The 24,923-nt window shown below is 34.8% G+C and overlaps 1 protein-coding gene across 1 annotated transcript in view; it reads left to right on the top strand.

The window, feature by feature from the left end:
- VWDE (von Willebrand factor D and EGF domains) overlaps positions 1 to 24,923 on the top strand; it is a 73,904-nt gene that overhangs the window by 30,785 nt on the left and 18,196 nt on the right. Inside the window, 14 exon segments of the mRNA XM_039256396.1 lie at positions 1,066 to 1,283; positions 1,535 to 1,608; positions 3,171 to 3,441; positions 3,940 to 4,148; positions 4,322 to 5,286; positions 7,535 to 7,671; positions 11,252 to 11,407; positions 11,531 to 11,635; positions 13,719 to 13,833; positions 16,572 to 16,822; positions 17,469 to 17,688; positions 19,058 to 19,195; positions 23,916 to 23,938; positions 23,941 to 24,058. Of these exon segments, the coding sequence (XP_039112327.1) occupies positions 1,066 to 1,283; positions 1,535 to 1,608; positions 3,171 to 3,441; positions 3,940 to 4,148; positions 4,322 to 5,286; positions 7,535 to 7,671; positions 11,252 to 11,407; positions 11,531 to 11,635; positions 13,719 to 13,833; positions 16,572 to 16,822; positions 17,469 to 17,688; positions 19,058 to 19,195; positions 23,916 to 23,938; positions 23,941 to 24,058 (3,000 nt within the window).

The following is a 24,923-nucleotide window of genomic DNA, read 5'->3' as shown; positions in this document are numbered from 1 at the left end:
GAGCAATACTTGGCCCTCATACCATGGACCAGGGGAAATGATGTCAGGGGTTATATCCAAGCCAGATATATTCCATAGTAACTTTAGGGAGCTGACTAAGAGTTTGGATGTTTCTGTTATTTTTTTATGTGCATAGGAACAGTATGTATTTCCAGGGGGAAAATGCATGAAGAGGAACTTTTTTTCCCAGTAATTTTGAATCTAGTGCAGTGTTCTATATCAGACCAATATAATTTTATACCTGAAAACCATGTGTGGAAGAAAAGAAGATAGAAAGTTTACAAAAACTGCTACTTTTTTTTCTGAATCTCAGAAGGATTTTATAATAGTTAGATATGAGAGCAGACTTGCTTTGCTGCCAGTTTTCGGAGCAATCTATCCTTTTTGTATAGTTTCACAGATTCCCAAAATTCCTTTCTCTCTTCTGTTACTATTTTCTTTCTAAATTATTTTTTGTTCTTTTTTCCATAGGAAAGGGAGCATCTCAAGGTTCTAAATATATTGGGACATTGGAGAGATAAAAAGCAATAGAGAGTTTATTACTTGTGTGGAATTACTTAATTTATTTTAATTTTTCTATTTTTAAGATGATGATCCAATAATTATCTGTACAAATAACCATTGCTATCACTCAACAATGGATTGAACATGAATACAAACCGTATGAAATATTACAGATATATCTGGACCCAAGGCACAATTCTTAGTCAGAAAGAACATCAAATTTTGGTTTTTGGTAGTGAAATTGATTTTTTCACAGAAACAATAAAGTTTATATATTGGTCATAAATTTTATTAAGGCACATGTGGATTTATAACCTTATTGAAAATAGTACTACATATGCATATGTATGTATGTATTGAAGTTGATTATTTATAAAGATCAAGTAGAGTTCAATAGCTTTAGAAAAAATTTACACATTTAGACAAAATTACAACCATACTTTTTAAATAAGAGAAAATAACAATCTCTGGATTTAATTTTTCATGTTATCAAGTTATTACATGCTGTTGTTCGTATATTACCTTACAAAAAGTCTCAATGTATTTTTTTTCACAAAATAGGTAAAGAACAGCTAGGTTTAAATTTGGCACTGTCTTCCTGTCACGTGGACCTTCACCAGACATCATCGTGTGCTAATGGATCCTGTAGCCGTGCTTTTGTGTCCTACACTGCTGTAACAGATTTTTCTCGAGACGGAGATAGAATCACACATGTTGTAGTGGAACCTATAGTTAATGAGGATTTCCTGTGGAACAGCTACATTCCAGACAGCATCCAGGTTGACAAATTACAAAAATAGCTTCACAATTGAAGCTTTAAAAAAGATATATTTATTTGTTCAATACATCTTATAAACTTTTCATTTCAAAATTACTCAATAAGTTTTTCCATTTTAAATGATTCAATTTCCATAACTATGATTAAAAAACAATAATTAATTGAAAATTCATTGAGATTGCTAAGCAATTTACTGCATGTCACTAAATACAATTAATAATAATATTTACCAAAAATATCTTTGCTTTTAAGATCAAAGTAAAGGATGTCCCAACTGCTTACTGCTATTCATTTACTGACCCACATATAATTACATTTGATGGCAGGTAATTTCCTGAAAGTTTTTTTTCTTTATAGATTTTGCTTCTTTTGGATTTTGCTGTTGTTTGGTTTCTAGTCTTACTCACTGAAAAATTAGAAAGAAAGACATTGGCTTCTTTCAAAATACTGACTTATTTGTGTGGAATGATTTTGCCTAAAACTTTAGCCTTTGGTAAATATACAGATTTATAGTGAGCCTGGATTTGTAAAAATGAAGATTCGTACAAATATGAATAGTCATTTTAACTTGAACATTTAGTTATGTTTAATAATGATTAAAATATTTCCTCTAGAGATATTTACTATGTTGCATTTCTGCAAGATTCTGAAATAATCTTTTTGGTTTAGGCAAGATGATTAAACTAATACATTATAATTATTTAAAAAGCTAAACACTTCTAAAAACCTGAACACTTCCAATTCATGACAAGGATACTCAGGGGTAAACTACTGTGGCTATCATAAATACCTAGATATCTGCCCCTAGAATGCAAATAAAAAGGTCAAAATGTCCAAAAAGTAATCTAAGCTATCTTGCTATTAATATCTGTCCACAAGGATTTAAACTCAGTTTATACTCTTCTGGGGAATACATGATTTTAAGATGTCCCTCAAGAAAATTTTAAGAACACCTCTTTGTTGGGTCAAAATTTTCTTCATGATGTAAGGTAATTTATTCTTTTAAAGATAATTTTGGGGCACCTGGGTGGCTCAGTCAGTTAAGCATCTGACTTCGGCTCAGGTCATGATCTCGCGGTTTGTGGGTTCAAGCCCTGCGTCAGGCTCTGTGCTGAGAGCTCAGAGCCTGGAGCCTGTTTCAGATTTCTGTCTCCCTCTCTCTCTGGCCCTCCCTTGTTCACACTGTCTCTCTCAGAAATCAATAAAACATTAAAAAAATTAAATAATAAAGATATTTTAATGTGATCAGCAGCAGTAAAATTATTCAACATGAGCAACTAGGTATATAAAGAAATCCTCCATAGCAAGTGATGCTCCAAAAGTTTGAGCAAGTATTAAAAAGCTGTAGAATTTGATCCCACATACAAGAATCCTTTATGGTTTTAATGAAAACTTAGAAGTTTTAGTGGAAAAACCTCCCTGCATAGTGGGGATTAATTTAATTAGCTATAATTCAACAAAATTAATTGTGCAACAAGTGACAAGTCCTGTTCTAAATGCTGGGGTTATGGCAGAGCGTAAAACAAGAGTGCCCTCTCTCATGCAGCTTCCTTCTGTAAGGTTAAAGAGAGATTTGTGTGATTAATAAATAAAATACATGGTGTATCTGAGAAACAGAGGTACTCTGAAGAAAACTACAGCAGGGGTAGGAGGAGATGGCGGGATCTAGGGGTTAGCCAAAGTGGGGAAAAGAAGAAACAAGTTGTGAGATTAGGTGCTGACCACTACTTTGTTTTATCCAGTGCATTAGAAATACGGATTTTTCATTCTTGCCCCAAAATATATTGAATGTGTATAAATAAATTTAACACACAGTTTTTTGCATTTAAATGTTTTATAGTGGCATTTTTGACCAATTCTTAATGCAGTTGCTTTTTGTTAATGCTAGGGTATATGATAATTTCAAGACCGGAACATTTGTGCTTTATAAGAGTATGTCACGTGATTTTGAAGTCCATGTGCGCCAGTGGGACTGTGGAAGCCTTCACTATCCTGTGTCCTGTAACTGTGGGTTTGTTGCCAAAGAGGAAGGTGATCTAGTTACTTTTGATATGTGCAGTGGCCAGCTGCATGAATCACAGCCGTATTTATCTGTAAAGAGCCGAGATGCAACGAGCAATATCAAGATAAGTGAATCTTACTTAGGAAGAAAAGTCACAGTATGTATGATTCTTTAAGGTTAAAAGTATTTTTCCTTCTTTTCCTACAGATTTTGGATTGGTTTCTCAACTTTTTTCATCTCGATTAAGTTGAGAGCTGTCTTTTTTTAGTATTAGTTATTTTCCCCTAAATAAAGCTTTTTGATTAACATTGATCTCCATAGGAATAACATTTTTAAAAAATTTTCCACACACAAATAGACACAACGTATTTGACTTTGTCAAATCTAAGCAACCTTACTTTAAGATTTCAGTATGGTAACTTGGTAGGTTATTGCTAAAAATTATTTTTGACAGTGCCTAATAAATCATATTCTAGAGATGAAATGTATAGTTAAGAATAAATATTCAGGAACAGTTAGAAATATAGAGTTTTCATTCTTGTATCAAAATATGCTGAACATATATAAATAAATTCAACACACATTTTTTGTATTTCATGTATTAATGTGGTATTTTATACCAATTTAATGCAATTGATTTATTCCTGTATTTCAGATCTGGTTTTCTTCTGGAGCATTTATCCGTGCTGATCTTAGTGAGTGGGGCATGAGTTTAACAATCCGAGCCCCTAGCTTAGACTACCGAAACACTTTGGGACTCTGTGGCACCTTTGATGAAAACCCAGACAATGATTTCCATAATAAAAATGGAACCAAAATTAGTTCAACTTTCAATAATCTTTTTACTTTTATTAATGAATGGAGGTAAGAAAGTAAATTATTTTCATTTGTTATTATATTCGTGTATATTCATGTTAGATTTTAAATGAGTGGTGATGCAGTATTCTGCTTTTTTTTTTTTTTTTTTTTTGCAACACATTACTGAGAAAAAATGTTCTTGTCCAAATTACTCTTCTTTTCTGTTTTGTACTTGGAAGGATTTTGCCAGGGAAAAGCATGTTTGACACAATGCCAATTTCTCCACCATCGCCTGGAAAACAATCCTATTGTAGCTGCTCACTGGACACTAATTCTTTATATCCTTCTGATCACCTGGACATTGTTTCTCAACCAGAGATTGTTTCAGGTTGCAAAGATCTCAAACATGTCAGGTTCTCTTTCCTGATACCAGAACTAGATGTCACCTCTGAATATATTAATTCAGAAACTCTTCTTAGAGGGATAAAGGAGTATACATTTGGAGAAGAAAATAGTTTGAATTTCTTTCAAGAAAAAAAGCACGCGAACCTAACCAAACTGGGCTTACATTTACAAACACATCCTGGAAATGAAAAACGAGAGACACCAAACACTTCGGACAATGGGAAGCATACAAAGGACCAGGGTAGCCATAACCAGGAGAAAAGGTGGGACCCACAAAACAGATGGAAACGGCAAGACATAAATTATGAGTTTCTTCCTATGTTTGCTCTCCAAAGTCTCAGCCAAAGTGACCTAGAAGAATTCACTTATTTCTTCCCTGAGGACCATTCTGAGGATGTCCACCAAGAGTTTGTCCCTACATGGCCCACACCCTCTGGGCTCACTGAATACAGCACTTTGGCACTCTGCCAGCAGACTCTTGCTAACTCCAGCATAGGAAGACATTGTCTTGCCTTTCTGGGCAAGAGCCTAGACCGTGCTATAGACATGTGTGTTAAGGATGTTCTCCTAAAAGATGATCTTAGCTGGGCAGAAGCAGGTGTGGCTCTTTTAGAAAATGAATGTGAAAAGAGAATTTTGGAAGATGGGAAATACAAAACAGAAGAATATGGCAAGTCAATTGAAGACATTCTCTCAGTACTAAAATGCCCCAATTTATGCAGCGGCAATGGGCAGTGTATGGAATGGGGATGTGTATGTTCCCCAGGTTTTAGTTCCTATGATTGCAGTGATTCCCATGGTGAGTAAGTACCCCCAGCTTTGATATTGTGCTTGTTATTTGATTATGAAAACTTCTTTGTTCTCTTTTACCTTCAGTATTTTAACAGCGCTCCTTCAGATTATATTGGGAAAAGAACATAAATTATATTAAGCAATACAGTAATAATACTTCCAAAGTGTCTTATCTTACTTATAGTAAAAGCTGGGTACTTATAATAGCCTATAAGCACAGCATGTTCAGGCATAGCATATGCCTTCAACCTCATCCCCTACCACTAAAACCCTCACTCGTTTGTTCCATCCTCTTTGGTTTCTTAACACCAGGTTTTCTTGACCTCAGGGCCCTTGCATACAGTTCTCTACAAGTAGAATTCTACTTGTAGAACTCAGATTTCTATTTCTCTAGAACTCAGATTCAGTGTATGTTGAGTACTGTGTTTATAATATTTTACTAATTATACCAATTTGTTTAACAATTTCTCTAACCTATCTACATGGCACAAGCTACTTTGTATCTCAGTTTATTAGAGCAAGAAATTACTAAAAGTCAATTGGATTTCATTAGCTGTTAAACCAGTGGCTTCTGATGTTCCTTCTACCCCCACCGTGCTGCCCTTTTCTATCTTAGTAAATGTAAACTTCACTCCTCTGATTTGTTCGTATTAAAAACTTGTAGTCATTTTGACTTCATTTTTTTTCATGCCTCATGTTTAATCCATTAGTAGCAAATCCAGCTCTAGCTTTGAAGAATTTCATTGCCTTTTCTGCGACAACTTAGTCCAAGCCACCATTATCTGTCACCTGGATTATTACAGCTTCTCTCAAAGTTTATTTTCCATGCAGCAGCTAAAGTGATCCCTTTGAAATGATAGTGAGATCACAGTACTCCTGCTTAATGCCCTCTATTGGCTCTGTCTCTACTTCTGAGTAAAGTCAACATTCCCTACCATGTCCTACAAGACCTTATGCAATCTGAGCCTCCTCTCTCACTGAATTCATCCACCATTCTCTCCGTAGTTCATTGCTCCTCAATGTTCTTAACTGATTGCTTTGTTGTTTTTCAGAGAGGCCAAGCCTGCTCCTACCTCAGGACCTTTGAATTTACTTTTCCTCTCACTGGAGCATTCTTCCAATGCATAGCTTTATGATTGACTTCCTTCTCTTTGCAAATATCATATTATCTCAGACTTCTTCCAAAGTCTTTCAAAATAAAGTAGTTTTCTGCACACAATCACATAGTCTCTATCTCCCTTGATATAGTTAATACATATGTTTTCTCCGTAGTCTTGAAAACATTTATGTGGTACACTTTATATTTATTTTTCATTTGTTTATTTTTTGTCCTCCCATATTAGACCGTAAGTTATATGAAGGCAGGAACTTGTTCTTTTCATATATCTCCATTACCTAGAATAACATCTGGAAAAATAGAAATTGCTCAGTAAACATTTGTTAAGTATCAAAGAATAAACTAGCATGTTTTTAAATTAATTTTCATAAACATTTTTAGTGTTTTGAGTATACAATTTATGATTTTATAGTCTACTGCTATCAAAGTTATATTCACCTAGATTTTGCCAGTACTTAGGGGACTCAATTACTTTTATATGCTGCATTTATCTATTTTGATAACCAGATCTTGCTGATACAGATGATGTGTGAACTTACCAAGACCAGAATCAGATATAACTATATGAAGACCAGTTAACTCTGACTGCTAGGAAAATTTTTTCTCCTATGATTGAAAGTACACTTAAGATTATGGTGGTATATAAGATAGCAATAATACATAAAAACATTGATAACATTTTTATAAAACCTTGATAACCCTTCTGTTTAAGAATTTTTAAAAATGTTAATACATTACATTGCTAATTACACTGTTTCATTACAGAAGTATTTTTTCTATAACCCACCTCTATGGCACAAACCCAAATGGCAAAAACAAAACATAGGACATTGTAGTAGTAATTTGCTAATCCTTGTATATAATTGGTGCTAAACATTATTAAAGCATTAATTAAACCTGTGTATTTGGGCACTGTTGTATCTTTAATGCTATTTTTATTGGCTTGATGGTAGGTCACACTTCTTTTAATACCAAGTTACCCATAATATTTAATAGTTTAATTAAAGTACTTAATTTGGTTATACTTCAAAATAAATTATTTTCCATATGCTTTTAATTTGGACCTTGCAAATAATTACTTTATTTTTCTAGAATTACAGAAAATTTGTCCATTTTGTTTTATCATTTTTTTCCAAAGACATGGCTCCTGAAATTATAGAACTTGGGAATGCCGGATTCTGTAATATTCGAAAATATAATTGTATGACAGTGAGAGTATTTGGTCAAGGCTTCAAAGAATCACCTTCAGTTACGTGTGAAGTTACTAAACTGCAGGTATGTTAATTATAGTGTTGAAAAACAATTAAGCTTATGAGTTATTCAGATTAATTTCATCTTGGACTAATTTGGTCTATCAATTAGCAACATAATCCCAAAGGATGTTATACCCACAAGAGAGCTCAGTAAGAAAATGGTTACATTGCTTAACCTTAAAGTTTCTTCCCTATTCATTAACTGTATTAAACTATTTTATACAATTTTTATTGCAGTATTGGCTCACTATTCTAGTCATAATAAGAAATTAAAATAATATTAAACTTGATATGTAAGTTTCTGCATTTATTAAAATGTAAAACCACAAAGAATAGAGATCATTTTTGTCCAAAACAAATTTGTAGGACTTAGAGGATGTAGAGAAATGAACAATTCCCTTTTACAAAACAAAAGGTGAAGATTAATTGCACTCATCCTTTGTATTTCCCTTATTATGTATTTCAAAATAAGAAGTGTTTTTCTTTCTTGAGGCTACAAATGACAGACATGATCCCTCGGTGTGAACATTGGTATATCAAGTTATACCTTATTTTGATGATTATTTATATGGTATTCCTTTTCTTTATTCCAGTGGATTTTTATTTAAAGGAAAGCTCTTTGAAAATACTTGGGTAAAATGAAAACTTAAAACAGAAAATCCCATATTTTAGCATACTTTTTACTTTTTCCTCTAAATTGCTAAAGCCAAATGTGATCCTGGGATTGAGAATTTAAGGAGGAAATAACTTTTGTGTTTGTCTTTTTAAAAGAATTATACAAGAAAGTTAATCTTATTTCAAAATTTTTTGAGTAGAACTTTTCTAAATGAGCCATGAAATATTTCAATCCCAATGAAATAATAAGACATAATAGAAAATGGAATGTATGTATAATTTTATTCACTTCAATATTCCTCAAGAGACAAGACATTATATTGTTTGTGGCAGAATAAATCATATGACGTCACACTACAATTAAGTGATTTGCAAGAAAGAGTTTTGTAGATCTGTATTTTCTTGGAAAGTACATTTCGTACTTACTTTCAGATATATTATTTGCTGTGATATTTATTCTCATACTACTTTCTAAATATCTGACAAATAAAGAGTACACTATGAAATTTTCTAAGACACTATACAGAACTATAGAAAAAAAATATATATGTTCACTAGCCAAAACAAAGCTTACTTAGATTTTGCACCCTGTTCAGGATGTTTGTGTATTTTATTTGTAATACCATTTGGTTTATTTTTAAATATTTGTAGTCCACTTTAAATTTCCTCCACAGTCTGGTTGATTTTAGTTATTTACTTATTTTGAAAGTAAGCAAAAAAATCATGGTTCTGATAGTTGACATCATACTGAAGATCACACAGAGAAATGTCACTGTCTTTTCATCTGTACCACTCTGTCCATTACCCTTTGTTTCTATTCCATTCCCATCTATCCCTGGAGATATCCACTCTCATTATTTTCTGGTTTATCCTCACTGGATTTCTTGTGCACAAAGGAACAGATAAATCCCTTGTCTTTTATATGAAAGGTAGCATATTATAGCTGCTCTTTTCTACTTTTCCAATGGTAATTTTCCATGTTTTAACTAGAGATCCAAGCACCCAGTCCTTTCTTTCACTCCTTGCCTCTACAAAAAGCAGCCAGAACTTTACAGAATCCAATTTTTAAATACTTGTAAGATTAAATCCAAGTAGCTTTCCTAGAAATGAATGGTCCTTTGTGATCCAGCTCTTGTCTATTTTTATAACCTTGAACCTCCTGCATACGCCATACTAAAATCTCAATCTGCTTATGCATCCCTGCCTTTTTACTTGCTATTCCCTCCAGCCACCCTGAAGTGCAGTCTCTCCATTTCTGCTCCCAGTGTCCAAATGGCAGTCTCCTCTTCTACTTTCAGGAAGAGAAGCCTCCCTTAAGTATGCTAGACTCGGTGGCTTCTGTCTCTCTCATTGAACTTAATTTGAATCTTGATTATAGCAGTATCAAAATTTTATTATTTGTCTTTTCCTCTGTGATCTTTTTTCATCAGAAAATCCTCAGCACATGTAGATACTCACAAAATAGTAATGAATGGAAAATAAATATAACTCTGTTTAGTCCTTAATTGGGATAGGCTTCTCCAAACAGGAATGGAAATGATTTCTGAACTTGGCTGGAGTCTTTTTTCAACACACAACACCCTGTTTCCATCTCAGTGTCCATTTCGAGAGTACTCTGAGACACTTGTCAGTCCCCATCTATCCGCTAGGGGGAAACCGCTGATGTGTTCGGCCACACTGTACATACCCCCTTAAACATGGAGGTTTATACTGTGGCCTATTCTTTCAATCCTTAGGTCTTAAGAAGATACTTTCTGCTAGCCACAGATGAGCATGTTCTTACCTTCCTTTTCTTCTCCTGCGGACTCACAATATTGAAGCATCAGCATGCTCCTTGACCATTTCTGAGCAATTGAAAGTGTTATACAGTCATAAATTTTAAAAATCTAAATCAAAATATTGGCAATAAAATACATATTAGTTTTCTAAAAGTATTTTAGAAAACTTTTTAGGTAATTACCAGTATCTAGAAAATTATTCTGACTTTTCCTCTTTAGACACTAATGCATTTTAATACTAAAAAATTGTACTTTAAGTGTAGATTAAGTATGATATGCCACTGAGTTATTAAATAAGGTGAACTGTTTAGAATTTAGTTTCAAGTTACATAAATTCTTTTGAATTACCTTGATCAAAGTAGTATTTATTATGAAGGTAGTGTGTTTTTCACAAAATCAGGGTAAGAATGTAATTGCTGAATTCTCAGGAACAACTTGAACTTTGGACTTGAACACCATAAAGACTCAGTATGTCTGCATGTGTGTGTGTGTGTGTGTATCTGTGTGTCTCAATTCTGCTTTTCTCTGTGAGCTTCATTTTTCCCTTTTCCTAGATACTAGCTTCCTCCACCTATTGAAAAAAAACAGCCATCCACATCCCTATTACTTTGTATCTTGTGTCTCAAGCTACCAGAAGCAGACTGGCCCAATATTCCCTCTGATATAAAGTTAAAACATTTCAAGTAATCAAAGCATTGGCTCATCTTAGATCTACCCCCAAAGCAGTCAAGAATAGCCAGGAAGATGGGTCATGTAAGAACATGAGAAGGTCCTAGAAACCATGTGGCTGGAGGACAGAAAGAGCAATTTCAAGTAAAAGTTTAGGAATTTTTTTGCAGAAGAAATAGAGTTTATGGGAAGAAAATCAATCCACTGTGTGTCAACTACGTAGTCTAATGTGTTTCCTCTTGCTACAAAACTCTTTACTTGGTGATTCATTATACATGACCAATATTGATAACTTCTTTGATTCATACCTATGAGAAATGCATGAAGCATTAGAAGCAGTTTACGTCTAATTAAGGCATATATAGTTTTCATTATTCTGGATAAAATTCACTATTGATGTGACTTTTATTACTTCATTCATTATATATTCCATTATACCAGGCATGCATTTTTTTAAATTTATATTTTGATTATATGTAATTTACTAGCAAGGAATTTCCATAATTAAACAAGTTAATTGCTTTCTCATTATGCCTTTAGTATAATAGCAGTAAATGGGTCCTTGGAAAAGCTGTCTACACGCATACTGTTTTTCAAAATAGCAGAACTGTCGATTGTCAGCTGCCCTCTGATGTTCAGCAGTCGAATTCCTTAGATCTGATGGGTGAGAAGCCAATTGCGAAGTGGCAGTTAAAGGTAAAAGAGAAAAGATAGTCTCATATTTGTAAATAAAGTAAATATTTATATATTAAAATTTCATAATGAATTTATGAAGTGCATTTAGAACAAATCATCTTATTATAATACTACATCTTACAGGTATCTAATGATGGTTATAGGTTCAGTAATCCCAAAATAATGATCATCTATGATGGGGCTTGTCAAGTTTGTGGTCTCTTTGGAAAAGACTCATGTACTATAAAGGTAGGCAGTTTTTCAGTTATTTTCATATTTACATGGTAAGTATTTTCATGTCTCATGCTATTGGCTTATTAATATCATGTTAGTTTTTTTCACCTTCATATCAGAAATACTAATAGAGAAAAGCATTTTTCAAGTTTATATGAGGTTAAATGAAATTGTTACTCTGCCAGTAACTCTTGTTGAAATGGCAAGGAAAAGATTTCTACCTCTAATGTTTTGAAGTGGCTGGTTGTTTATTTAAATAAAATCAAAAGGGGAGGTTCAGATTCAATTTTAACTCCTACATGCATTCTTTTGTAAATAGTAATAAAGATTTTCCACTAACATGTCTCTCCATTATTGCCTAATCTTTGTGGAAAGTGACATTCATTTTGATGGAGCTTATGAAATGTGTCAGGCTCCCACTTTTACAGGGAGTTTGTGTGTGTGTGTGTGTGTGTGTGTGTGTGTGTGTGTGATCTAAATTCACTGAACTGTGCAAATATCCACTTAAGGGATTACAGAACAGTCCAGCCTAAACTGAATCTTCACAGCCACACCCTCTTAATCTATATCCAGTCTGTTGATTTAGCAACACATCTTTCTCATATGCCAGTTGCTGATTTAATAGATACTATGGAAGTAATATTACTTGACTATTCAAAATTGAGAAGTATATCAAATAGTATTTATATATATAAAAATTAAAAATATCATTAGTTTGAATTTTAAATCTTTTTTTCCCTTGAGATTAGCAGTTAGATCATATCAGTAAGAAGTTTTTGGATTTCTTTATTATTAAAAAATTTTTTAATGTTTTATTCTGTCTTTGAGGGGGAGAGAGAGAAAAAAAAAAAGGGCACGAGAGCACAAGCAGGGCAGGGGCAGAGAGAGGGGAATACAGAATCTGAAGCAGGCTTCAAGCTCCTAGCTGTCAGCACAGAGCCTGATGTAGGGCTCAAAATCACAAACCACAAGATCATGACCTGAGCTGAAGTCGGACACTCAACAGACTGAGCCCCCAAGGTGCCCCAGAAGTTACTGTTTTTAAGAAGTTGTTTGATTTTGGGGCGCCTGGGTGGCTTAGTTGGTTAATCGTCCGACTTTCGCTTGGGTCATGATCTCGCGGTTCATGGGTTCGAGCCCCGCATCGGGCTCTATGCTGACTGCCAGCTCAGAGCCTGGAGCCTGTTTCAGAGTCTGTGACTCCCTCTCTTTTTGACCCTCCCTGCTCACGCTGTCTCTCTCTCTCTCTCCTAGAAATAAATAAAACATTAAAAAAAAAAAGAAGTTGTTTGATTTTTATTTTCCCCTAAATATTCCATTTCCACATGTCTTACAATAAGTACTTTTAAAACTTTGTAATTCAAAATTATTTTATATTGTTAAGGCTATTCTGTTCTTATTTTTGTGCAAAGTTCCAAGAGACATCCAAAGAGATTATGTTAAATGGGCAAAGTTTATATATGCTATACAAAATTTGATCTTCTTCCCAGGTTGAAAATTATTGCTACTTTTAACATTATTTCTTTGCAGATCAGTCTCTCTTTCCACTATTTTGTCAAAGGATATCCATTGTCAAGTGTGAATAATTATGCCAAGGTTCTGGTTCAATTTTGCCATGTTCAGAGGACATAGGGAGCTCCTAGAGAAAGGGAAAATAGCTGTGTAATTAATGTGTAAGATGAGCAAGGGGAAAACTAATGTGTAAGATGAGCAAGGGGAAAAATTATTTCATTTCTTTGTAAATAGAGCACTTCCTGCCTGAGTTAGCAGTAAAATGACCAGAAGAAAAGATATATTTTCTTCCATGTTTTTTATAAGCTATAATTCTACACAAAGATACAGCTACATGTATTTTCTTATTTCCTCCCTGTTGATCAATTCCACAGGCAATTACACAAAAAAGGAAATGATTTGTTTTCTAACATACATTTGTGATTAGGACATATGAAAAACTGTTTCCTAATCAAAACAGACTTATAAAATACTTTCACTAGAATCATCAACATATATGGTGCTATTTTTCTATGTATATTTTTTTTCCTCAACACTACCTCTAATGATATCTTAACTGTTTTTCTCTTTTTAAAATTTCCATTAGGAAAATGTTTGCATTATTGATGGACTCTGTTACATTGAAGGAGATAAAAATCCTACAAGCCCTTGTTTGATTTGTAGGCCAAAAATTTCAAAATTTACTTGGTCATTTTTAGAAAGTAAGTTATTCTTTATTAATCCAAATATTTCCTTTAAGTGGTTTTAAGCCACAAGTTATATAGATGTGTTTAAGGTGAATGCTGTGCTTAATTTAGCATCTTTCTGAAGTGTGTGATTTACTTTGATTGAACGTAATGTAAGATGAAGTGTTATTTTATGTAATTTCGGTGATTATACTACTATAGGGTATGGAATTTACCTTTCAGTATTTGATCCTGAAAGCAGATATGAATTACTAATAGAGGAAATGAGAATGGTTAATTCAGCTACACACAGTTTGTACAAGTCATACAGCTACCAACAAAATGGCCTCTCAGCTACTATGTAAACACAAAAAATGTCCATCAGTGAAGGTTGATGGGTTTAGTGGAAGAGGACATTACTTTGAGACCAAAACCAAAGCTCTATATCCTGCTCTTAGCCTTCTTTTTAGTTTTGTGACAATGCATTTAGCTATTTAAATTCCAAAGGCCATGCATTCATCACCTGTTAAATGAGATTATCTGGACTCAAAAATCTATTAAGTGCCTTCCAGCCCTACCATTTTGAGACCCCATGAATATAATAATGGGTACAGATATGTCTGGATACTTTGTTCCACCCAAAATAACACCCCAAATCATAGTCATATGTCATATAATTTCTTCACTTTCTTAAGTACAGCTATATATAATTCCACATAGTTGTTTCTTCATTCTCTTTCCTCAGCCCAAAGACCAAGCAGGCATCAAAAAATACAACAAGATATAATTACTCTCTGCTCCTATCTCTATGTAATTTTATCTAAAGAGTCATAAAATCTTATATTTATACAGTGCTTTGTAACATCACTATATATATTGTTATATATACGAATTTCATTACTGTATTAGACCATTTTTCAGATGACTTATTGTTCAGGTGCAAGACTCAAGACTCAAGACTATGGTAAGACAATGAAAATTTGGAGAAGAATTTAGTGCAAAAGACAAGGGAAACACAATATAACTTCTGAATTGGTGTCTATGTTTTTAGTGGGTTGAGTATGACTAACTCATCATTGATTTACAATGTTCAAAGATTTTTTTTAATGTTTTATTTATTTCTGAGAGAGAGAGAGAGAGAGAGAGAGAGCATGAGCAAGAGAGTTTCAGAGAGAGAAGGAGATACAGAATCTGAAACAGGCTCCAGGCTCTGAGCTAGCTGTCAGCACAGAGCCCGATACAGGACTCAAACCCACAAACCACAAGATCATGCCCTGAGCTGAAGTCGGATACTTAACTGACTGAGCCACCCAGGCGCCCCAACAATGTTCAAAGATTTAAGGGGTGTGGAAATTTCATCTGTCCCATGTTTCTCATATTGAGGGGTGAAGAAATTAAAACTGGTAAATTGTATAAAGATACATGATGGCAGAACGGGAGCCAGAACCACATTATCTTGGCATCAATACTTTGTTGATGCAAGCAGACAGTGTTTGTGCCCAGTGCGATTAAAAAAAAAAAAAAAAAAAAAAAACCTATACCATCCATGTATTAAGCAAGTTGGCAAGGAAAGGAGTCATTTTTTAATATAATATGATAATGTAAAAAGGTGTGTTAAATCATTACTTGNGAAATTTCATCTGTCCCATGTTTCTCATATTGAGGGGTGAAGAAATTAAATCATGTCAGACTCTGTGCTGCCAGCTCAGAGAGAACGGGAGCCATAACCACATTAGTTTGGCACTCTCTCTTTGTCGCTCCCAGCCGACCGCGGTTTCTCTCAGTGAAAAAAAAAAAAAAAAAAAAGCCTATACCATCCATGTATTAAGCAAGTTGGCAAGGAAAGGAGTCATTTTTTAATATAATATGATAATGTAAAAAGGTGTGTTAAATCATTACTTGAACACAAAGAGAGCTTTCTCTGTCCTCTGAAATAACCACTGTCCCAGCATGTGAGCTTGGCAGTGGGAAATGCCTCTGAGGAGCAGAAAATTGCTGTGACCTATATGGCTTTCAGTTCCTACTGGGGAGGCAGGTACAGTGAGGAAAATTCAGGGGGTCAAATGAACAATACAGTCATGGAGAGTGAAGGGGAAATAAAAGGGGGTGTTGAGGGGGAAAGTAAAGCTTTTGAAAAGGGTAGAGGATGGAAGAGAGAGTGAAAGAGCAAGCAATGAGTTGGTCAACCTCAAGAAATAATTTCAGACAGAAAAGAAGATGCATCCAGTGTGGGGGATGCAAACATGTTTATGTATTTTATACTGTGTTCAAAGTGCTGTTAACACTCTTGTAGCAAAGTTTGAAGTCTTGCACCGTCAGTTATCTTTATGTTTTCCAAGAATGCCGTTGAATTTATTCAGAATGTAAAATAACAAAAAGGGGGGCCAGCATAGTTAATGGAAGTTTTAGGGGAGAGTTGGAAATTCATCAAAAGGTTTTAGTTCCAACTCTTTGCATCATACTTTCTGTTTTCTTTTTTCTTTCTATACAAGTACAAAGTAACTGTTTTTGGGGCACCTGGGTGGCTCAGTCCGTTAAGCGTCCGACTTCAGCTCAGGTCAGATCTCACGGTTCGTGGGTTTGAGCCCCACATCAGTCTCTGTGCTGACAGCTCAGAGCTCAGAGCTCAAAGCCTGGATCCTGTTTTGGATTCTGTGTCTCCCTCTCTCTCTGCCCCTCCCCCACTCATGCTCTGTCTTTCTCTGTCTTAAAAATAAACAAACTATAAAAAATTTTTTAAAAAACCCACAAAGTAACTATTTTCTCCTTGACAGACAATCAACCTCCACTGATTCAAATGCCACAAGACAAATTACAGACATTTTTCGGGGAGAACTTCATGTACCAGTTCACGGCCGTTGATCCAGAAGGCTCTGACATCCATTTTGCCTTGGACTCGGGTCCTGAGGGAGCAAATGTTTCCTCTACAGGACTTCTTACTTGGAAAGCAGAGTCCCAGACTCCACAGCAATTCACTCTACTTTTTAATGATGACTGCAATGCTGAAACTAGGCTCACGATTATGGTAATATTTATAATTAAATAAATGCCACTGAATTAATTAACAGTATCAGTAACTATTTTAAAGTTAAAATAGAATTCTTACTTTGTGAAGAGGAACTAAATTATTCAACATTTCATGGAAAATTAAACTGCCAAAATGCTATTTTTGTCAGAATTTAATAGCCTTTGTAGAATCTCAAGTCTAGAGCAAGGATCTACATGACGAATTCCTAGACCATTTCCTCCTATACTTAAGTATGAGGGGATACAGAATGCATTCATGTTTACTTCTCTGAAAGATCTATGATAAACCTAAGATTGAGAATTATACCCTTTTCCTTCAAGTGAAGTCATATTTTTTATTGACTATTCTTTTGATCTTATCACTCATGATATATTAATGCTGTTTTTTCTGCGCTGTATTCACTTGAAATTTGGGACACAGCCCCAGAGAAGTAATGGTATGAAGGGCAGTTGTGTACTATGTCATGCTAACCAGATAATTCAAGCAACTGTTTACTCTCTATATTCTGGAATAAGTCACATGACTAACTGCTCTGTACCCTAAGGATTTTTTTTTTCCAGTTGTTCCACTTGCATTATAGAAATTGTTCATTTTGTAACATTTTACTGAAAAATAAAGCATTTACTTTTTGTTTATTTTGGAGGTGACCGTGAAGTCTTGTGATTGTTTGAATGGTGGATCTTGTGTGTCAGATACTAAATTTCCTCCAGGAAGTGGAGTGCACCTGTGTGTCTGCTTGCCTGGCTTTCAAGGCAGTCATTGTGAAGTGGACATCACCAAGTGCCAATCGAACCCCTGTGGCCTTGGCAGATGTATTAGTGGCTTTCACAGTTATTCTTGTGTGTGCCCACCTGAACTCAAAGGTAAGTTTCGGTTCTTCATAAACACAATTAGTATGTGAACAAATTAGAAAGAAAAGCTCCTTGGCTTTCCAAGCAATTTACAGGCTATTCAAGCATGTATATGGTCCTAAAGATTTTAATAATATGTTCAAAAAGTCTAGTAAATGTTGTCACAAATACATTTGCTACTCATATCCTTCTATTATTGTACATTGCTTACATATACTCTTTCAATTTTGTCAATTTTTATAACTTTAATGGCAATATTCTATGTCTAGATTGTATTTTACAGGTTCCTAAACATTTCTGTCTATATTTGCTAGGTAGAAATATACTTAAATATATTACTACTGAAATATAACATGGAAAAATCAAGAAATTTGCCATGAGAAATATAAACATCATTTAAGAAAAGTTGATAATTCATTAACTTAGAAAGATCATGATACAAAGTTAGAGTGAAATCAAAGGAAATATTAGCATATTTGCTAACCCATTAATTATCTTAAAACACGTGATTCTAGAAACCTCAAATAAGTATATGAAGGACAACTTTTAATTTCCCAACGTGTTTTAAAAGTCATACCAATATTTCCTCTAATTTAAATAGATATAAATATTAAATAAGTAAATATGTAGTTACTGAGCTTATATTTTCCTTAAAGGCATCTATTTTAACATTATAATGGAACTAAGCAGCATATTTATTATTTTCTTCAGCTTTTTAAAATAAAAATTTTATTAGTTGGAACTGTTGTATAGACTTCATTTGAAAGAATTCGTGTTGACTGTTTGATGGATCTTACTATAATGGAAGTAACTGTCACAAATGACTGAATATATTCTTTCAACTAAGTTTTTAAACATTTCAAAGAGCAGCACTTCATCTCAAAAATTTTATTGAGGACAGAATTACTTTCCTCACATACTGAAAAATTTTCATGGATTGTCTCAGCTAATGCAGTTACTGCACTGAATAAGTTGTCCTTAAAGATTGTCCTAAGCAGGCAACCATTCTACTAACATTAAAAAAAAAAAAAAATCACTGAGGTTTTTTTTTTTAACAAAGTGAAAATTGCTGCTATGATAATGGCAATTTTTTTTCCCTTAGAGTAGTAATGCCCTTCTGTCTTCTTTTTAATAAGGAAAATATTATGTACTTGAATGGCCTTATTTAATGATAAATAGAATCTAATTAATGACTTTATACATATACTCCTCTTAATGTACGACAGTTTTTCTGGAGTTTGTGTAAAAGAAGTATATACACCTTTAAGTAAAATAAAAGTAAAGTACTTTAAGTAAAAGAAATCAAATAATGAACACTTGGTTGGACATACAATGTTTTTCAAAATAAATAAATCGAACTCTCAATCTGTATTTTTTTCAGGCAAAAATTGCCAGGAGGATGTTGATGAGTGTGAATCCAGGCCTTGCTTTCCAGGAGCAGAGTGCTTCAATACATTTGGTTCCTATCATTGTGGTTCATGTCCAAAAGGATTTTATGGTGATGGAAAGACATGTCATGGTAAAAGTCCCTATTTTCTGCCATGAAATATTTGTTGCTACATTTACTTAATCCAAACCAATCAATTCTATTACCTTTTTTTACTCATGTATTCATTCAGTGTGTATTCATTAAGTGTCATGCACTAAGCTGGACACAGAGGATGCAAAAATAGATAAGACATGTCCTCTGACCTAATAAGTTTGAGTTTAATACCAGGGAGTATGACATGTAATCACATAGTTCAGTTATGGTATTCTTTCTCTTTCGGTCGAGGTGCCTGTGGAGAGTAGGAATACTACACAGGGAATCATGTCTACCTAGAAGGGTAATGAAACGTTTTAAAAAGGGAAGTTATTACAGCTAAATCTGATGTATCCATTCAAGTAAAAGAAACACTTTCTAGGCAGAAAAAACATCATAAACAAAGGTGGAGAGACATGTAACATCACAGTGCACTTGGTTGCTATAAATAATTCAGTGTGATTAAGATATAGAGGGAAAGAGGAACTGCTACAAGTGATGAAGCCAGAGAAGTGGCTGGTGAGCAGGTCACCGAGAAACCATGAGAAATGTAATAAAGAGTTACATTTGAGAAGTCTACTCGAGCATAATGGCGGATGGACCCCTTATGGATAAGAAACTGCAAGGCTGAAGGTGGGAAGAAAAGCTAAGACAATATTAGAAATAGATAGGAAAGATGTGGGGCACCTGGGTGGCTCAGTCAGTTGAGCATCTGATTCTTGATTTTGGCTTGGGTTATGATCCCAGAGTCATGGGATCAAGTCCCATGTTAGGCTCAGCAGTGAACATGGAGACTGCTTGGGATTCTTATACTCTGTCTGCCTGTCTCTCTCTCTGTTCCTCTTCCTCACCTCTCTCTAAAAGAAAAAAGAAAAAAATAGGAAAGACATGAAGATACTCTGACCTTAGGTGAGGAGGTCATGACTGAAAGAAACACCAAAGAAGCAAGCTGATTATCAGTGGTCAGTGATTGGAATTAGCATGGCAAGGGAATGAGTTACTAAATTTCAGATGCTCAGTTTACATGAATGAGTGTGTAGAATTGACATTCTCATTACTATGCAATGTATCATGTCACCTCAGAATTCATAGGTTGTGTTCCAAACCCCCAATGTGGCTGTATTTGGAGTAAGGAAATAATTGAAGTTAAATGAGGTCATAATGGAGGATTAGGATCTGATTGGATTAGTATCCTTATAAGAAGCGATACCAGAGAGCTGGCTCACTCTCTCTCTCTCTCTCTCTCTCTGCCATGTGAGGACACAGGGAAAAAAATGGCTCTCTGGGAGCCAGGAGCTAGGAAGAGAGCTCTCACCAGGAACTGAATGGCCCTGCACCTTGATCTTAACTTGCCACCCTCCAGAATGAGAAGAAAATAAGTTCCTGTTGTTTAGGACATCCAGTCTGTGGTATTTTGTAATGGCAGCCTGAGCTGAGTAAGACACAGACACGAAGAAGTGATTTGTGAGAGGAAAGATAATGAATTCAGTATGGATACATAGAGATTGAAGTGACTATGAAATATACAAGTGGAATTTAGGAGGGAGGACTAATTTCAAGATACAGTTCTTAGGGTCATCAGTCATAGATGAAATTGCCCAAAGATAACACTAAGAGAAAGAAAGACAAAAAGTTGGTGGATATCAACATTTTAAAAGCTTAAAAGAGAAAAGTTAATTATAGAAGACACTGGGTGCTGGGAGCTGCACTGGCCTTGCTGGATGACAGTCACAGCGAGGAAATGGCAGCATTTGCATAGCTCTTGCCATGAGAAATGAAAACTGGTATCTCCTTCTGCTACTACTGGCTCATGTTGGAAATGAGGCTGCTGATATTGACCAGACCTCACAATATTCCAGATCAGACCAATATTCCCAACACAGATTCCTCATAAGGAAAAACATATTCCTGCCTTTTCAAAAGAGATTTCAGATGAAAGCATTGGGGATGATTGTCAAAAGGCTCTGCCTATGGGCCTTGCAGATCCAAGACTTAGATAATAAAGGGGGCTAAGAACACAAGAGTTACAATTGAGTCTGGCCCTGAGACAAAGAGCCTAATTTAGAGTTAAGGACAGATATCCACCCCCACCCAATTGTTTCTGCTTGAAGCACCGCTCCACCCCAAGGTATTTGTGATCAGTATTTGGAGTGACTTATTCTGACCTTGAAAATGCTGATTGCACCCTGTGAAGGAACCTATTGACGAACTTTTTCTTTTGTGATTATGGGAGCAAACATAGTGTTTCCTGAAAGACCTGTTTTTCTTGATACTACACTTTAAACAAGCTATTGACCTCTGCCCACAAAGAACTAACTTCACCCTTTTTATGCTAAAAACATTGTCTGGTATGCTAAAGATACCTTCCTTCCCCATAGGATAAGCATCTAAATCTCCTACCTCAATCACTATTGATAAAGGTTATGAAGGAGTCTTCTACAAATCTATGTTCCAGGAAATTCTTATATATCAAAGAAGTTTGTCATCAGAAATTATTGTCTAAGGCAAATGCCACTTCTGTGCCGTCCCCCAAACAATTAAAAAATAAATTGAGCCCCAGTCAGAGCAGAGATGCCTGCCTGGTTACCAGAAAGACTCTCAGGGCTCTATCACCCCTCCCTCTCCCACACCATCTATCCTTCAGGGACCCCTGGACCCAGCCGGAGCTGGCCTCCAACGGTTGTGAAAGAACCGTACGTTGGTATCATTAAGTGAATAAGACCCCATTTTTTTCCATATAATTTTGTCTTTTTTTTTTTTCAAATTTGTGTTTAAATTCTGTTTAGTTAACATATAATGCAATATTACTTTCAGGAGTAGAATTCAGTGATTCATCATTTACATACAACACCCAGTGCTCATCATAACAAGTGTGTTCCTAGTACCCATCATCCATGTAGCCCACACTCCAACCACATCCCTCCATCAACCCTCAGCTTGTTCTCTATCTTTAAGAGTCTCTTATGGTTTGTTTCCTTCTCTCTTTATTCTTTTCTTTTTTCCCCACTCCCAGATTTTCATCTGTTTTGTTCTTAAATTCTACATATGGATGAAATCATATGATATTTGTCTATGACTGACTTACTTCACTTAGTATAATATATTCTAGCTTCATCCATGTTGTTGCAAATAGCAATATTTTATTCTTTTTGATGGCTGAGTAATATTCCAGTGTGTGTTTGTGTGTGTGTGTGTGTGTGTGTGTGTGTGTGTGTGTATACCACATCTTTATTCATTCATCAGTCGATGGACATTTGGGCTCTTTCCATAGTTTGGCTGTTGTTGACAATGCTACTATTAACCATAAGGGTGCATGTACACCTTTGAATCTATATTTTTGTATCCTTTGGGTAAATACCTAGTAGTACAATTGCTGGATCATTGGGTTGTACTTTTAACTTTTTGACTAACCTCCATCTTGTTTTCTAGAGTGGCTGCACCAGTGAATAAGACCCCATTTTGATGAAAAATATATATTAATGATGTAATGTCACCTTGTGCTTCAGATTAAGGTGGGACTATCTAGCCTGGATATAACAGACTTGAGGAGCATAGTACTGGATGCTAAAGGGAATTCCCTAGTAGCACAGTCACTCATATTTCCCCCTCAATATCCAGTTCCAAATACTCAGCCATATCAAACGCTTCACTCCATGCACTAAAATGATCTAACTTGCCTTTTGCAAACAGAGACCCATTCCCTGAATAAAACCTGTATCAAGGTGGAAGTTAAGAGGAAAGCAAGTTGAACCAAATCCCATTACACATGAATGACTAGTAAGTTTAATTCTGTCAGAGATATTTGTGTATTTTAGGAAGATGCTTGTTAATACAAAATAATTTTTTTATTGTTGGTATTGTCTACTTAGTTTTATAGCAGGCACAAGAGTCACTTATTATTAAAGTAAATACAGCACAGTTCTTCTTGAGGTTGCTATCTAGAAGAGGAAGGAGACACATAAGAGTCAATAGCATGAAGGACAAAGCTCTGTGGGAGAACGCAGATGGACGACGTTGGGTAGGTCGGTGAGTCTGGAACTATAGGAACATTGGTTAGTCAGATCGGGCTGCCCTAACAGAATAGCACAGGCAGGGTGACATCAACAACTGAAATTTGTTTCCTCAATATTCTGGAAGCTGGAAGTTCAAGGTCAGGGTGCCAGCAGGGTTGGTTTCAAACTTCTCTCCCTGTCTTAGAGGTGGCCACCTTATCACTGTGTACTCACATGTGCACCACCCCTTGTGGCTCCTCCTTTTCTTGAAAGGACACCAGTTCTACTGGATTAGGTCCCTATTCATGACTTCATTTAAGCTTAATTACCTCCTTAAAAGTAATATAGTCACATTTAGAGTTAGGGCTTTAACATGAATAAATTTGGAGGTACACAATTTAGGCTGTAACACAAGGATTTGCTGAAGAAGTGAAAGCTAGTTCTGTAATCTAATTTGCTAAGGGTTCAATCCAAGTGCATTTTTTTTTTTTTTGAGAGAGAGAGGCGAGTGGGGGGAGGGGGGGATTATCTTAAGCAGGCTCCACACTCAGCACAGAGCCTGATGTGAGACTTGGGATCATTACCTGAGCCAAAATGAAGAGTTGGATGTTCAATCAACTAAGCCACCCAGGTGCTCCCCTGAGTGACATTTTTATTGTATGTTCTTATTCACAGTATTTTGGTTTTGTAATAGTTTGATATATTTTTCATGCATACATTTAGAGTTGAAATACAGTTTTTACATGAATTTCTATGACACATACTGTGGTTCTTACAAGTTCTGATAAAAGTGAAGCTAAGGAAGAGAATTATAAAAATACCATGCAGAGAGAGAGGTGTGTTAAGTCAAAGAGCAGAAATGCCTCTATTAAGTAATGGTCTTAGTTAAAATCTAATGACTAGTAATATGTTCCATTCATTTTCCAGAACACTAAAATACTTATTTCAAGAAATTTTGTTTTTAGAAAATCACCTAAGATTATATAATGCAGTTTACAAATTATTGTTTTTCTTGCTAATCCATTGACTTCTTTGGTTTATATTCTAGAAAAATGATTCATGTTGCATAATGAAAAAATGATATTAAAGGTGATTTCAGAGAAGTTTATGGTTGGAAGTGACCATTTTAAAGTTACATTTTATAACTCCTTGCTCATTCAACATCTGCTCAAACTCTGAAAATAATGAGCTCATTATTCCATAAGGCCTTTCATTTTCCATACTGCTGTCATTATAAGTCTTGTTTTATTCTGTTCATATTCTGATTGTCTTTATAAAGGCCTTACAGATTTTACATAAGCTTTCTTTTTATGCCTTTGCATTATGTAATATTAGCTATTCATCTTGCAAGATATCATTGCATTTATTTATTTTGCAAAATATTATTGTCAATTACTACAACATAGGAAAGCTATCTTGATTTTAATTTATCTATGCATCCAATTGCCTTACTAAACACTCTTATTTACAATATTTTTATAGTTATTCTCTTTTTTGGTTTTATAAATAGACAATACCTCTTGCCTATAGTGAATTTGTCTCTCTTACTTTCTGTATATCATAGTGATTATGATTTAGTCTGTATTTATGATATTCTAGCTGTAGACAAATATTGTTTATATATTATTTCATTCAGTGCTTTCAATAGTTAAAGATAGTAACTGATATTATTTCCATTTTACAGAAGTTACTCATCTGTACAAAGCCATAAATGGGTTATCTGTTCAGATTGA

The sequence above is a fragment of the Hyaena hyaena genome, unplaced genomic scaffold (assembly GCF_003009895.1).
Source record: "Hyaena hyaena isolate Hyena2069 unplaced genomic scaffold, ASM300989v1 scaffold_569, whole genome shotgun sequence".
NCBI classification, from domain to species: Eukaryota; Metazoa; Chordata; class Mammalia; order Carnivora; family Hyaenidae; genus Hyaena; species Hyaena hyaena.
The sequence above is the reverse complement of the archived record's forward strand: the minus strand, read 5'-3'. Positions and strand labels throughout refer to the sequence as shown.